Raw genomic sequence first — 17,167 nt, forward strand, 5'->3', positions numbered from 1 at the left:
AGCAAGGCATTTCAAAGTGCTTTACATCATATCAAACACACAACATAGAATCAACAATCAAAACACGACATTAAGTCAAGTTCCATCAATAAATTTGTAATTGATTACGTTTCAAATACAATCCTGGGTTTTTAGTGGAGTTTGCATCCAGGGAAGGTTTACCTGTTACACTCCTACTGTGTTATATGGAACAAAATACCTGTTGCTATTTTTATTCCCACTCACGCTCACAATCACACAGTTTAAAACGATGTAAACACCATTTAGCAGTATTTAACACACACTCACTTATAAAGCGATTGTAGATCAATAGGCGGTGATGGCGTCCTGCCCATGGACACCCCAACATGCGACAATGGATTACAGAATGAAACTCACAACTCTATAAAGTTTCCCGGTGTTATTCCTGAATTAGTCAGACGCCTAACCCACATCGGCTAACGTGTGTTGGAGTACAGGAACAGTTGCTTTACTAGCGGCTTTCCTAATAAAGCCGATAGTAAAGCAACGGGTTGTAATCTACATCTGCTGGCCGCTGGTGAAGGTCAGGAAGTAGATGAAGGTTCAGCTCAGCTCTTCATCTTTACGAACCACAACAACAACCAGCGTTCTTCACTTAGCTGGATGTTTCTCACCGTTGTGCGTGGGTTTTTTTTCTGTGCATACCAAACTGTTACATTGACCTCGGGTTGTTTGCACACTGCATCACAGGTATATGTGTCTTGGCTTTTTGCTCCGTGAAGGATGGCATATTAAAAAGAAAAACTACTGCAAATAGTTTGTATTTTCAGCACAGTTTATCATTAATTAATTCATTTCACACATTTAATTATTTGCAATGAAACCATAAGCTTACAAGCACCTTTTATCTCTCACTGAACTTAAATTGGACCAAACTTCTCTTGCTTTAGCTCAGTCTGATTTGCCAAAATTATTTCTGTTTGCTAAATTCTTCAATAATAAGTTCAATAATGTCAGATTTGCTTATTAATGTCTTTAAATCAGAAGTTTACACACATTTCTTCAGAATTTAGAAGCATTGCCTTTGAACTTCCACAAACTTCTGACAGTACAGGCCCGTTCAGTCAAGTAGAATATTTTTGAAAAGTTGGACTTCAGGAAAGTTCCTGAAATAAAGTTTATTTCAGGAACTTTATCACAAAGTGAAAAATGTAAAATGAAATAATTATACAAAGACTGATTTTTTTTGTCATTCATTGTCATATTGAACTGGCTATTTGATATATTTATACATTAATACTTATGTTCCTTAGTCTTGTTCTGTCTGTTGGTCTGAAATATTTGTTATTCTGGTGAATAAATAAATGTTTTAAAATCATTGTTTCTGTTATTTATCATGATTTTTCTGCTTGTAGTTGATGAAAACACAGCTTTTAAAATTAAAATATTAAATTTAAAAAAAATTCAAAAGGAGGAATGTCTCAAAAGAATCTTTAGTACCTGCTTAAAAGTTGTTATTTTCAAAAGGCACTCTCCTTTGAGGATGACTAACCAGACTCATAGGAACATATATTCTAATTTATTGAATATGGCTGCAGTTTGCTGGAATTTTGTCCCATTCCTCTCTGACAGAAGTCAGGTGTCACTTCTAAAGCCTGGATAGGCACAAAACAGGGCCTGACATTGGCAAAGGTTGCCATTTATAACACACAAACTAGACAAGAAAATATGTGATCTCTCAGTCCAACTCTGACCCATCCATACTGTACGCTTGTTTTGGAGACGGTGAGATGGTCACTGATTGACCCCATCATAAGCATTCAAAATCACGGTGTGTTATATGCTTGCATTGGTAAGCCATAACTACACATATGCTACAAAAAAAGAACAATAAGGCAGCCTCAGTCCTAACGCAAATATGACACAATATTGAAACACAGGTGTCAGTTAACCTGTGAGAAGTTTCAAAAGCCATGACATCATCATCACCTGAGTTTTCCCCCGTTGTTTAGTGAAACAAGAGTTTAGAATATAAACTAGCTTAGCATTAAAGTTGGGAAGTATAAAAAGGTATTTTTCCTCTGCCTATCATAAATGATGTTTAGTCCCAGTGCCATCTTTCTGTTCTGCAGACACCAGAGAAAGCACTGAGCAGGATTAGACGGATGGGATTAAACAGTCGCGCTTTCAGGTCAAAGTTTGGCCAGGAACACCCGGCCACTGATCCTCCTTTATGGAACATCTTATTTTTCTTACCTATTCGAAAAAAATATATAAATAAATAAAATACTGGTGATGCAGTAAAGGAAGGTAAAACGATCGAGCAAAAAGGAAAGTTGAGCGTCTGTGATTCATGAGATTTCTCCGCAGTACAGCCACATCATCCTGTATACCTTAGGGCTGTTTTAAGTGGACATTATTTATGTGAACATTGCACAAATACTAACTTGTCGCTCTCAATGGCGTAGATGTAGTTGGTGCTGAAGCGTCCAGAGGTAAGAAGCTGTGGCGTGGTCTGTCCCTGGAACAACAGCTGCTCTCTGGCCATCTTCACCAAGATGAGACGCACCAGCTCCCCCATGTACATCCCGCTTATCATCTTCTCAAACCTGAGAACAGTACAGAAAAAAAAAAAACCACACCCCATAACAGATATTTACATACACTGAATAAAACGATGCAAACTTTTTATTTTCTCACTTGTTGGAGGACATCCAAAAGGTCTGACCCAAGTCATACATTTTAAAAGATAGTTATCCCTGATGTACACTTTTGAATTTGAGGAAAGTTACGAAAAGAAATCTCTAAAAAAAAATGTCCTCGTTACGTTTTCTGGCATTTAGCAAATAGAAATAATTTTGGTCATTCTCACTGAGCCAAAACAAAAAAAATATGATTCGGTTTTTACTTCAGACACTGAGAAAAAAAAAGTGTTTGTGGCTTATTTATCCGGTGTATGTAAACATCTGGTTTGAATTAAAAGGATGGACTTCATGATGCCAGAACTTTGATGCTTCTCAACATATTCCCCACTTGCTCTTTAATTTCCAAAAGGCAGTTTCTGCAAGGTAATTCACGTTTAGAATCAGAAATGTTTTAGTGATGACACATGCTGATAGACATCTGTCTAGGAGATTTTTTTTTAATAAGATGAGAGAATAAATTAAGATGCGAGAACACAGAAATACCACCTGGCTGACATTTCTTTGCGAATAAATTGATTAATTCTGGCTCCTGCTTAATTTAAGGAATGCAGAATAGACTCAAAAGTGCTTATTGTGGACGGCTCACACGTCTTCATATCCACCTCCTGCTTGATGGTCTGGCAAATCATCAGCTCCATTTGCAGTAAAGATAATTAAATAGGCATTAAAGCTGCATGTTTCTGAATTTCTTCAGCATAGCTCCAATCGACCTTTTTTTAAGCCATTTTGATTTTAAAATAAAGAATTATAGAGAAGATGTTCACAGAAAATATGAGAGCCGAATATGTCTTTCAAATTTAATTACAGTGCAGTCTCGCAAATCTTGAACCCACATGCGTTGGGGGCGAAGGGTCTTGTTTAGAAAAGGCAGCACAAGGAAACGCAGCAGAAAGAGAAATGGAACGCCCCCCACATTTATGAATGAACACTTGCTCCTTGTCCACATGTAGCCAGGTCTTTATAAAAACTAACATCTCCACCAAATCATTTAAAACGATATATATATATTGTGCACACTGGATCGGTTTCATCCACATGAAACCTGCACTAATACGCTCCAAACGCTGTTTTAAACATGCCAAATCCCTAGGGGACAGTGTAGTTCAAACCTAAAATCAATGTCAGCCAATCAAATTGCTACTACTTCCCGTTATGAATTAAACATAGCGCCAGGAAGTTTGTTTGCGTGGTCAGAAATATAGCTAGAACTACTTTTGAATAGTATATTAGAATATAAAGTTGTTTAAATACAAAACAATGCCCTAAATCTCCGTTTTGCCATGTACTCACGAAAACACAAATACTGAGTTTTCTTAAATATCCACTTTAGTTGTAGTTTTTATAAATAATTGTTTTCAGTGATATTGAACAGAGTTGTTGTGTGGATGAAAGGCCAAAACAAAAACAAACGCATAAAAATGTATTCGTTTTTCCAGATATCCAGCTACGTGGTGAGTGAAAAACAATTACTGGTTAGAAATTTGTCCTTACTTTAGAGTCTTATTATTATTTCCGTTTCGAGTTTTTTTTTTTTTTACCTAACTCGTAGTTCCATTTGCCTTTACCTTGATGTTACCATACGTGAATTTCTCCACTGAGGAACATTAATGGATATTTATATTCTGTTCACTTCATTGTTTTAAATTGAACTGACTGCGTTTTAAAACCCACTCTTATCAAGACTTCCCTCCTTGCAATTTTCTTCCACAAGGAATAAACTAATAGAGCGTATAAGTGCCTACAGGTAAAGTGGGAGGCCGTTATCAAATTGACAGTAAAAAAAAAATCAAACAAAAAAACAAAACTCCCAGCTAAGGTATAAACAGATAAGCAGAACGTATTCAGCTACAGTAAATGTGATCAGATTTTGGAGGCTTCACATGTTTTATATCAGAAGAATAAAGCAACTTTACACTTTCTCATTTCAACCTATTAATTTTTAAAACTGGAATTGAATACAGAAATAACTCCTTTTAATTATATGAGTCAATTCAATGTATTCATTTCATTTGTTAGAACAGATATACCCATTCCATGGTTTAAAAATTATTTTATACTCCTGTGCTGGAGTGCATTGTGAATCAATTTAAAATCCCCGCCTCGCAGTTTCCTGCTGGAGGGCCACAAGCTGCTCGCTCATGACGACCACCACTGGTTTTAGCTGTCTGGTTGTCAACATAAATGCATGTGTGATATGTAAAAAGAAAAAGGACTGCAGCGCTTTGCTACTAATTGTCAACACTACAACTACATGACAAGGTCAGGAAAAAGTTTTAATTAAAAAAAATAGCGAGGAAGAGGGAAATAGGTCATTAATGCTAGCTTGACTTTGACAACCTAAAGATGTAGAGCGGATGTGTGTTTCAGTTTAGTTAGAAAATAAAAAGAGGCGATCCACACACCAACTCTGACAGATCATCGGTAGAGCAGGTGTGTAAATTAACTAAAGACTAATCTAATCTACCAAAACTATCACGTATTAATAGTCACTTAATAAACATCAAACCTGGAAACAAAAAACTCTAATGGACTTAATGTTCTGTTCTGTGTGGGAATGTTTGTGAGTGTTTTTTGTTGTTGAATCCTGATACCTTAGTGGCGTTGCTGTCAGTCAGTTGCTACGGTGATGAGCTTGTGTGAGGCATAGCCAACACAGAGAGCGAGAAAAAGGAAGAGTGAGTAGTTTGGAGTTGTTCTAAATGGTTTTTATGCGGTATTTTCAATTCAAGTTATATTATGGTTGAGCAAATGTGAGAAATTTCTGGATGTAAACAATAACATGAAACAAACCCTGACATCTGATTGAGTCAAGACAACTTCTTATGAGTTTGCTATGACTTCTGTGCCCAGCAAATAAATAATACCACCACTTTAAAAATAACAACTGGGAAACACTGACCCTCTGTAAGGGTCAGGGACGCTCTAAAGCAAGGATCCACCCCTCGAGGGCTGGGATCCTGCAGCCTTCAGATGCGTCTCTGCTTCAACACTCCAGAGTCAAATAATCAGGCCATTAGCTTGACTCTGGAGAACTTGACTGCATTGCTGAGGAGGTAATTCAGCCATTTGATTCAGGTACACATCTAAAAGTTGCAGGACACCGGCTCTGGAGTTCAAGACCCCCACCCTAAAGTGTTAAGAGAGAAAATGGGATTAAGCCCAAATCAAAATAAACTCACTTGGTGGCTCTGGAGTTGAGGCGTCTGGAGATTGAAACTTTCCCACTGGCCCCTCAAGTCAAATCTTATCTCAACTTGACTTGCAATGAGGATTACTGAGGATTAGTGAACAACACAGGCACCATCCGGGATGAAGCCTCTAGCATCATTTTAGTTAGTGCCCCCGCCCCCATGCTGGGATGAATTTATAACTAAGTGCTTTAGGTCTTAAAAGAGGAGGAAGTTCTGATTGTAACTCAGTTTGAAGGCCATGCTTTGCATTATATGCAGCTGGAGGAACTAGGGATATGGGCCTGATGATGACAACATAATACTGTTGCTAGGCACCAAGCCTGAAGTCTACAACACATACAACTCAATAACTGGGTGATCAACAACCCAAACGTACGAGACAGTAACTGTGATCGACACTTTGATCTCAGCAGTCAATGATGTTACAGATGAGGACCATGAGAATTAGTAAGTACTTAGAATTAAAGCGACAACGTTGAAAAGGGAAAAACAATCCAGATAGCTCTAAAAAAAATTTTAAAATCCTGTCGAACATAAATTATTAATCTACATGTAGAAAACGGTCTGGAAACAAAGATTTCTGATTATGCTTATTTATTCTGCAGCTACCGCCGTGACAAACTAAGTGACACTCACAGCTGCTTGCCAGGGTTCAGCGAGCCGGCGTCGATTTCCCGGTCGATGTCGGTGCGCAGGTCCTCCAGGGCGCCGTCGTCTCCAAACGCTCCCCACTCCGTGTTTACACACATCTGCCCCTCGTCTCCGTCCATCAGCTGGAGGTTCCTCATCTGCTCCATGTAACACGCATTAGTGCCCGTTCCTGGAGAGAAATGGTGTTACTGTGACGAATGCCGATTAACAAACATAATACAGTTCTAAATAGCATCTAGAGATTACTGCCCTCTAAATACGTCTGACGTCGTTGAAGCTCTACTTTCTGGACTGTTATTTACATCTGGACATATTGAGAAGTTTTTTCTGTGCTTAAATGTACTTTATGTTAAACTGTAGCGTGATCAGAGGATCATCAAATATATAGAGAATATATAGAGATGCGGTTTTGTCCCAGTGTGGGGCTCGATACACGTTTGACATTCATCTGCTAGTGTTGTTATGGAGTTAGAGCTGAAGGGTTAGGAGTGACTCAAATGTTGTGTTTTATGACATAACAGACAGCACCTCCACCCAAAATGTGTAAAACGTCTTATTATTTTAGCTTTTGTCAACTTGAAGAATCCAAACTTTATTTCAAGTTCATTTATTCAGAGGGGGAAGAAAACACAGGGTAAGAAATAATAGTTTCTGACAAAACCAGCAGTGGGACCCCTAACAATACACATGCACTAAACAAAGTATTTCAACTGAGCTATCCATAACTTCCTGTTTTTCTTGAAGCTCAAATATGATGCAGCACAAAGACCCCTCTTCAATTAGTAAAGCTCTAATATGTAGCACATAAATGCAACAAAGTGAATTGTCACTTTGGGTAAATTTAAATATCCTGCAGCATTGCAAAGAATGGGAAGAATAAAAGCCATAAAGGCAGAAGTTAAGTGGGGTGCTAATTACAAAAGATACTTTTTTATTGATTTCATTATGGAAATATGTCACCTCTACATTAGCATGTTCCTATATGTAGCAGCTCATTCACTGAATGTCCTCAGAGTGGGGCATTAGGCAGGGTTAAAGCTCAACGGCAGAAACTTCAGAATCAGCGGTGATGTGCCACTGGCCAGCAGGGGTTCCCCTCAATTAACAAGCCCTGCTGACAGGAGCCTTTGTCGTCCAAGTACAATATGCACTTCGCCATGATCTTGATCGTGTCATGTTCAAACACAAATATTCCAAAATTGGAAAGAACAACTTTAATGATGTGAGCGCCGTCTCCCTTTTTCCATCACATTAGCCAAGTTAACAAGAAATGCGGACTGAGGAGAGCGGGACTGATTGCCTGCTGAGGAGCAGAAGAGATGAGGAAACAATCCAGGATTTCATTTCTTTAGCCTGGTGAAAACAAGTAGATTTGTGACATTTGGACATTTTGTCCCCCCAGCTCCTAACTGCAGTTCAAGATTGATTTAAGTTTGATCGGGTGGTTGGTGCAGATGGAGACTTTTCATTTTTAATCAGGGTAAAACTATTAGATATCATTTTCTTACAAAGGAAAATGTTTAATACGGCAAAGTATTCGTCTGTTTACAACAGAGCTTGTATAATAAGTAGAGCCACATTTATCCAAACACTTTTACCAAAAGCCCGACTTTGCTGCATCCAAATCAGCCTTTATTTCATTTGTTACATTTGGTTAAATATAGCAATCGTTTTTGAAAAAATGTGACCCAAGTCCTGTTGTTCAATTGAGCCAAGGTTTCCCCCGGAAAACTTGCTAAGCCCTGTGCTAGGGCAGTCATTCATCCAGCAGCCCGTCGTGTTTTTGAGTTGAAAATATCATTACGTGCTGTTGAAAGATTAGAAAATTAATACATGAACACCAACTATAAAGCCTTAAAAAATGCTAACATTTTGAAAAAAACCTTAAAAAGATAAGCAATGCTTAGTCTGGCGGGGGCACAAGTAAAGCCTGGTGGCCCGCCAGGCTTAAAATACACTGGGGGAAACCCTGTGAGCCCAAAAGAAACTGAAAACTAAATGGCTTTTGATAGGTAAATTGTATTATTAGTAATTATCAAATACAGCAAGCATGCACAATCCTTATTAAATTTTGGATCTGCAACAAATGCCATCCTTTACAAAGACAAAAAAAAGAAAAACAACCAAAAAATAAATAAAATAAATTAAACTATTTACTGGATTTTCATTTTACTTTTTTGGCCCATGAGTACTTTTGACTCAACAATTTTGGCCCAAGTAGCAAAAAGTTTGGAAACCCCCGAACTGGTAACACGTACCTACATAGTGCAGTTAAATAAAACCTTTCAAGTAATAAATTAATTTACAAATTGGATTGCTATTTCTATTGTAATGTGGGTTAAAATTTAGTTATAAGATGTTTTAAAGCCATAAAGCTTTCGAATATTTTCAGTCCTTTTCATTATTTGTTGCATTTCTTTATAAAAGAAGAAAAAAAAACATGTTAAGCGTGAACCAATGAGCAAAACATCCAAATGTAATTAAATTCATAAAAGAGCGAATGTAAATGTGAGCACCTGTTCAACCTTCTTCCATTTTGCTTTTAATAATCTGGATGTTATGTTACTGTGCGTCTGTGCACTAAATCAACGTTAAAGTGTTGAAGAAACATAAAAGCCCGCGGCAGCCCGGGTTACAACCTGAGTTTATTTCAGCCTTCACCCTCGAGTTTCTCTGAATAGCCTCGGCAGATTATCTATAATCTTGCTAAATGCTGATATTTTGAAGTCAATACAAACAGAACACTTGAAGCCAGAGTGACCCAAATGCCTCAGAATGATTTTCTTTCCTCAGCAAATTGCCTACTTGGTTTTCTACCCCTCCCTGATTTCTGCTTTCATGGCTCAAAACGTCGAAGGGCCTTCATCTTCACTTTACCTATAATCACAGTCAGATTGCACTTACCCACTATAAGGCCAATTTCACAGTGACGGTCGTCAAAGCCGCAGGTCATCATGGTTCCCACCGTGTCGCTGATCACTGCCATGATGTCCGTGTCGAAGTCCTGCAATGAAAGTTTGTTTACGCTGCAGCGAGCTAAAGCTGTAGGTTCTGGAGAATGAAATTAAAACAGTGGACACATCTTGATTAGAAACAACTAAAACTGAGAGGATGTCAGAACATTTAATTCAACCAATGCTTTGACTTAAAGCTGCAGTATGCATCTTTTATAAAATATATACATTTATTATCATTATTTGCAGCAACTTGGGGATGGATGGGAAGGGGAAAAAAAGGGCGCATTTGTTGTTATCTCTGTAATCAAGGCCTTGTTGATGGATTATATATATATATATATATATATATATATTATTTCATTTTTTATTTATTACAATTTAATTTAAACTGTCCCTGTGTCATGACAGTATGGTATGAGGCAGATGATCTGTGGTGAAAAGAAAAGCAAAAATCGAACTCCTGTGCCTTCTCCCAGTGGTAACTAGAAACAACCAATCAGAGCTGGGAGGCGGGCTTCAGCGCTGCCAATCATGCCAGTGTGTGCTCTTGCTCTCTGCTACGATACAGTTTCTCCCCGCCAGCAGATGATGGCGGATAAACAGTTTTCCTGTAACAATTAGTTGTTTCTCCACCATTAGCACATTTAGCAGCGCATTCACAAAGTTGATTGACAGCACCAAGTCCCGCCCCCCGTGTGTGGTTGGTTGTTTTTGTTCAGGAGCGGTGCATTTCCTCAGGTGACGGTATTAGCCGAGACTAATCTCTTCACAGATCAGACCAGGTGTTTCAAAGCATACCGGCACAACATGGTGGCAGTTTTATAAAATATGCAAAAAAACATTTATTTTTATAAAAGTTACATACTGCTGCTTTAGCTTGTAGGATTTTTTCCCCCCCAGATTTTATTTTCTACATTTGATGTAAATTTGACATTCAGATGTTAGGCATCATTGATTGCTGACTGGGTGTTAAAGTTCCCAGCAGGCGTCCGGCTGGTCATCAGCCACCTGAACAGGAGGCGTGCTGAGACAGACTCACTTCTGCCAGCAACTCTGCTTCACTTGCGCAGAACATTTAAAGTCAAAAACAAAATCTAAAGCCATTTCACTCCTGCGGTGACTGCCTTCTTTCATCTACCCCAACTATTTCTCAATATTCAAACTAAATCGTCAGTTTGCAACACACACAATAAATGAACGTTTCTGTATATTTGTGCTCCGTCTCATCTCTGAACCAGTTTGGCTGGCAAAACAAGAGGGTCCCGTGTCCTCAATCTGTAACGCAGACGTTTTTGATCTCTCTGATACGTCTTTAGTCTTGAAGACATGCCTTTAACATACATCCGTCTGTTCTGATGGCAGCACAGGCCCAGAGCAAACAGAATGGCTCTGGTTGAACATGACTCGAGCCCCGAGGCTCTCAGAGCTCAGACATTTGGTATGCAGTCGGATCGCTTCCATTTCACTTTACGTCTTCTGGATTTTCAGAGTTCAAAAGAAGAGTAAGTGTGCTGATCTGCGGCGGATTCTCCAGCGCATGTAGAAAGCCGACAAACTCCTGGGAAAAATCTGCCCTTGTGACTTTCAAACACTTAGAGGAAAATGCATAACGTTTACATTTTAAATCTTTAAATAATGTGACCTTTAACCCAAACAATTCAACCGAAAACTTTAAGAAGGGAAAAAACTAGAATATTGTGCCAACATGCTTCTATGATTGGAAATGTTTGCTTGTATTTTGTTTTGGGTTTATTAATCAGACAGCTGGCTCCACCCAAGCTCTCACAGCGTCACAGAGTTCATAAAAAGCTGTGTGTCATTCGTGTTGAATCCAAAGCTGTTCTGTTAAATGGTCGACTACAATTTCCCCAAATCGCTGCATACGTTTTGGGGAAACGCTCCCATGTCTGGGCTTTGAGGTAGTGAGCCATTTTCTTATGAAGCAGAACATGGAGTTGAAGCTCATTTTAATCTAATCCCTTTCAGTGATGCCTGATGGTGGAATACGCCAAGGTATGAGCATTTATGAAACAATTTTTTCCTTCCTAAAAGGAGGAAAAAACTTACTTCAATGTTAATGGTTTACCACTGAAGTTAATAGTAACTACCATTAAGAAGTGATATTTACAAAAAAAGTGGTTAATTTTAAAGTTGCACCATGACTCAACAGTATTATGTGAAAGGTGTAACGTTTCCTTTTACCCCTCGTTTTTTGATGGACTTCCTCAGAAGGCTGACCACATCCTTCCCTTCCACTCCACTTAGCCTGAAGCCTTTGGTCCAAGAAATCAGAACGCTCTGAAGAAAAACATAAAGACAAAGAAGATTCAGGACTCATTTCAGGTTGGCTTTGTCAACCCTTTCAGATGAACTTTATTGTCCCCGAGGGGCAAAGTTTGCATTGCAGACAACAGGACAATCGAAGATAAATACATAAAGAAAACAACAAAATTAGAAATACACCACAACATCCAGTTTAGGCTTATCTCGACATATTTTAATAGTAAGCGTTTACTCTCAGGAATCGCTTTACAGCTGACAAATGGCAGCATACAAAATGTTACATTTCCAGAAAACAAAGAGCAGCTCGGAGTTCGCAGACAAGTCGTGGAGCCGTCGTACTCCGGAACACCCAAGGCTGCAATAAATGTAATTAGAACCTGACAAAATGTAGCAACTGCATCACATTCATGTACAGCTGCCATGACAAGCCAGACGATGGAGCTCTGGCTCCCTGGAGAACTGTTTGAGTCTGGCGTTTACACTTTGAGGAAAATGCGGCATGTCAAACTTAAAATGTGATCGTGACCCCAACAAAGAGCCAGAAATTAATTTTTGAATTTGGATAGAAAAATTGTCCCTTATTTTTCTTCATATTAATGGTTTCGAAGACATTGAGTGGCGCGCAAGTTATTATAATGAAGAAATAATAACTTCATTATTTCTTGTGCACCTTTTTAAAAATTTTTATCTTAATTTTACTCTTGCAATTTGATCTGCTGTTACAGGAAACAACAGGTGACTATTTTGTTGCACCAAATCTGAAATATGGCTAAAAGATAAGTTTATATGACAAAGAATAAACTAAATCCAGTGTCCATCTTTGCTGTTTCAGTCTGAAATTCAAAACAAGCATTTGTGCCAAGTAGAAATTACTTAACAGCTTAAAGTTGCAATATATAACTTTTATAAACATTTTTTTTTACCTATTTGGTAATAGGCATTTGGTATTTTACCTACCTCATGGGGAGCTTTGTTCAGTAAAATTTGATTTATACTGTAATAGTTCATGACTTGAAAATTATACTGACCATCATTTGCATTGACCATTTAAGAAAATCTGAGAAAATATCACTTGCATAATAATTTGGAACATGGTGTAGTTAGTTATAGTTTTTTCCCCATTAATTAATGTTTTTATTTGTTTTCTTAATGTTGGTTTTTGTTATTTTGTTAGAGTTAGTTAACTATAATCGTAATGTCTCAATAAAAGACCAAATAAAAAAATTATAAATTTACAGGAAAACAACAAATCAAATAAAAGCCATGACATGGTGCGACAAGCTACTGTATATCTAAAGCAAGTTTGATTGACTTTACTGAAAGTGTATGTTAATAAAGTTGTTTGTTCAGCTGGATTACCGGTTGGATTCAGATGCACTTTATGCTTAAGTGGCTTACAAAACCTCCACAGAAAGCAGCTGTATGTGAAAACCAAATAATGATATATTTTTTAAAAAGCAGCTAACTTAGAGAGACTTTCAGAAATCAGAGAAGAACTCTTTAAAACTGAGAGAAAGTCTGGCTCTTTTGAGGCGAGATCTAAAGAAATAAATGTGAGTCAGACTTTTAGGCATAACTGAAATGAAACGCGGGGCGTGATGATCACTTAAAGCGGTAAAAGGAGTGCAAAACGGCTCACCTCATCCAATTTGGTCTGCTGGCAGGGAAACGAGAAGGTGAAACCCAGAGGAAGCTTTTTGTCCTTTATCCCCATCTTCTCCAGGAAATTAGCCAGACAGTCGGCGATGTGGTCAAATAACTACAAGAGAGAAAAGGTTGTTCTCATTAGGCATGAGCAGAACACCCTGTGAACACGGCAGTAGCTATCAAAGTCACCACTCCAGCCTTTGTATTAGACTGTCAGGACGCCTGGGACCGTTTCATTTGCACAGGCGGATGCTTTAATGATGCAAACGTTAGCAGAATGACACCGAGGAGAAGTATCAACATTCCCGATGAATAAACAATTAACACAGATGGACCTGGAGAAAAAAGGGCAAATTTATGAAGGGAATAATTTCCTTTTCATCTTAAGGGAAATCACTTCCATTATTAGCACCAGCCGGTATCTGTGCTAACGAACTGCTGCTCTGGTTTGACAAATCCAGCAGTCTGTGATCGCTCAGCAGGTGCCGTTATTAAATGTGTGATTCGCAGCGTTTCGGTGGTAAAACAAAACCCTGTTGAACCCGATCTGTTCGTGTGAACCCCAAGTCTTTTCAAAGCCTTTGAGGGCTGTGAGGTTAATGTAGTGTGTCCCCAGCTTTAGGGCTTCTTCACGCTCTCTGAGCAGCTGACCTGGAGGCTGTCAGAAAATAAAGTTTTAGAGACATTCTTCCATGACGGAAGTGCTACACTGGAAACTACTTACACGTAAAAGTGCAAATAAACATTTAAAAAATGAAGAGTTTAGAATATTAGAATACACTTGGAGTCAAATGCTTGATAATGACGCAAACTCGCCACTTTTTGCCTTCTTGTTCTTAGACAGCAAGACGAGATATAACAGGTTTGAAACAACATCGCTGTGTTCAGATTGATGTATGAACTCAGCTCTTACTGCATTAGCATACTCCCACACACAGTGCTGCCCCTCTCTCCTCGGATCGCCCCGTAAGTTTTTCATCCGACCAAGGTCTGTGGACTGAGACGACCATAAAAATAAACAAACATTGATTTCATGTCTGCCAACGACTGAAATAAACATTTTATTATGAAATCAGTGACATCTGGTGCACATCGATCCCTGCGTCGCTGCAGGTTAGTCTGTAGGTCTGATCATTTGATTTTTATCTTCAGATCTATTCATATTTAACAGCTATCAGTTAGTCATTATATTTAATTCGCCATCCAAAAAACACTTCCCGGTTTAAAGTATTGCATTTCTGATTGAACCAAAGTGTTCCATTAAAGTGTTGATGACGAAAATAACACCAGTTTATCCCCGTCTTCATATTATCCACCTCATTATATTTTGCACTGTACATGTCTCTGAGAGTTTTCTCCTCCTCATTATGAGGTCACTAATGTCACTTTGGTAGCATAACAAATTTTACCACGCTGCAGTACGCTGACAACATGCTAGCTAATGTGAAAACGGCGAACTGCTACAACTAGTGGCCGTAGCAGCTAGTGAGCTTAAAGGCCGGTCCATCTTTCTGCAGTCAAGTTGCGTGTGTATGCGCCGTGTTTGCAGAACATGACAGGAAAAATTTTTTGAATCAGAGTATTACAGATATGTTACATAAATAATAGTAGTGATGTAGTTGAGGGGGCTGCGGTCCCTGATATGCCTCTCTTTGTTGCAATTCTCCAACAATGAGATTTGGAGATGTTATTCACCTGCAACACCATCCTCCTCACCGTGCGCTGTGACATTACAAAGTCAACCCGCCACAGTTCAAGGTGCCTGGAAGTTTTATTGGGTCTCTTATTGTAGATATGGACAGGTTTAGGCTAGTGGCCATTTGGTTTGGCTTTGTCCGGCCTATCACAGAGCAACACACATCTGTCTCCTTGAATGGCATGTTGTCTAAAGTGTCTAAAAGTATACGGTTTTTGCAACACATTATGTTTATGTTCTGGGAAAAATGGAGACATAAAATCCTAATAAAAAGTTCCTCAAACCTCTGATTGACTTAAACAGTAGAGTACAGAAATTGCATTTCATCTCCAAGACAAACATTAGAGAAATTCTTCTCGGTATACTTTCTTGTAAAATCAGAGCAACAGTCTTGTTCGGCGTATATAATGGGCATTGTGTACATGTTACAAAGACACCCAGCGGTAAACGGCGTTTCTATTCTTTTATTGATATTGCTGTACACTGAATATACTCTCTAATTGAAGGACTTCACAGCAAGAGGGGAAATAAAAACTTTCATCTAAAGTATTCTAACTATTTATATTCCTTATGGACCAAGTCTGTGCTGGAAATCCATAACAAAGTTTTAATCAGTGTCAAACTGAACAGCAGATGTTTACTCAACTATTATTTGTTTTATACAGTGAAGACAACCCACAGACTGCACTGGAACATTCACTCTAATAAAGTTCATCGCTGTGTGAAAGTTTGAGAAGCAAATTAAATTTACTTTCATCCAAGTAACTTTGGCTCCACACAACCTAACATGATGACAGCAGCAGCAACTTTATTTCCCCCAGTGACTAATGCGAAGGCAGCGAAGACGTCAGTATGAGCTCAACGAAACGTACCGACTTACGCTTCAATTAGCAGCAGGGTTTTTCAGGCCGGCATGTACAATTTTAACTGCCTGTCTGCTTCAATTTGCTTTGCAATAAAAGTTTTCTGAACTAACAGAATAACTAGAGTGTATAAAAAAAGCAAAAGGGAAACATTTAGTATTGGAAAAGGAAATAAAGTGCCCTGTTTTCCTAATTAAACTATCACTTAAATCATGTACAACACTGCCTTTTTGGAGAGCCATAATCTCATTTAGAGTTGAAATAAATACGACTGGATACGACGTGTCAGACATAAACACTGTGTAGTCTTATATTATTTCATTATGATTTCTCATGAGTCAAACCTTCTTGTGTCTTTTATAGAGAATCTAGAAGCTGCTCATAACAAGCAGACTGAAACAAATTAAGAGTAGGATTTTAATTGAATTAATATATCAACTAATTTATTGAGCAATTACACATCATCCTGCATATTGTCTTTGTTTTAGCCATTCTGTCTTGCTTTTTTTATTATCATTAATCTTGGAAAAAGGGAAACAAGATGAAACGAAATCCTCCTCATTGAAACGACTTGGTAAAAAAAATATTGAAAAATTTATACGAAAGTTACTGAAAATATCACTTCAAAGCTCATGGAAATGAGCAACAACAGATTTTAAACCATCCAGCTGGAGTAAACATTACAATTCATTTACTGGCGTTTCAATGCCAGTAAATTAATTCTTTCGCACGTTCTTACACAGGAACAGTAAAAGCACGTTATGTACGTACACCTTCCTGCACAGTCTGTGTCTGGAGATATTCTGACACCAACAGCGCAACAATGTAACTCTGCCAACTCTTCAGCTGCCACGGAAATCTGCAAGCTGCATGGGATTTGTTAATGAGCGACAGCTGAAATAAAGTGGTCCCCTTTCTGTTTGTTTGCCAACAATACCAATACGTCCTAAGAGGCACAGTCGCCCCCTCACTTTTAACCCCGGCTTGAAAAGGAGGTGGGAGCTCGCGAAATTACCGCTTCTGGCGGCGAAACACAATAATGTTTGTGTACACTGCACATTAGTGGAAGCAAAAACAGATTTCCTTCGCCGCTTGTAGGTCTCGGCTCTGAAAGAGACTGTGGGCGGCTGGGGTAATTGAGAGAAACAAACTGCTGAAGGCGACCCGAAGAAGACGCTGCTCATGAGAATCCCTCCAGACGCCAACAGGTCGG

General features: G+C 38.6%; 1 protein-coding gene across 1 annotated transcript in view; it reads right to left on the reverse strand.

The window, feature by feature from the left end:
* The window catches only part of LOC102226750 (hexokinase-2-like), a 79,198-nt gene that overhangs the window by 50,215 nt on the left and 11,816 nt on the right, over positions 1–17,167 (reverse strand). The window contains exons 4-8 of the mRNA XM_005802139.3: positions 13,388–13,507; positions 11,668–11,763; positions 9,413–9,512; positions 6,494–6,677; positions 2,409–2,570 (exon numbers count right to left, since the gene is read on the reverse strand). Of these exons, the coding sequence (XP_005802196.2) occupies positions 2,409–2,570; positions 6,494–6,677; positions 9,413–9,512; positions 11,668–11,763; positions 13,388–13,507 (662 nt within the window). The remainder of the gene's footprint in view (positions 1–2,408; positions 2,571–6,493; positions 6,678–9,412; positions 9,513–11,667; positions 11,764–13,387; positions 13,508–17,167) is intronic.

The sequence above is a fragment of the Xiphophorus maculatus genome, chromosome 11 (assembly GCF_002775205.1).
Source record: "Xiphophorus maculatus strain JP 163 A chromosome 11, X_maculatus-5.0-male, whole genome shotgun sequence".
NCBI lineage: Eukaryota > Metazoa > Chordata > Actinopteri > Cyprinodontiformes > Poeciliidae > Xiphophorus > Xiphophorus maculatus.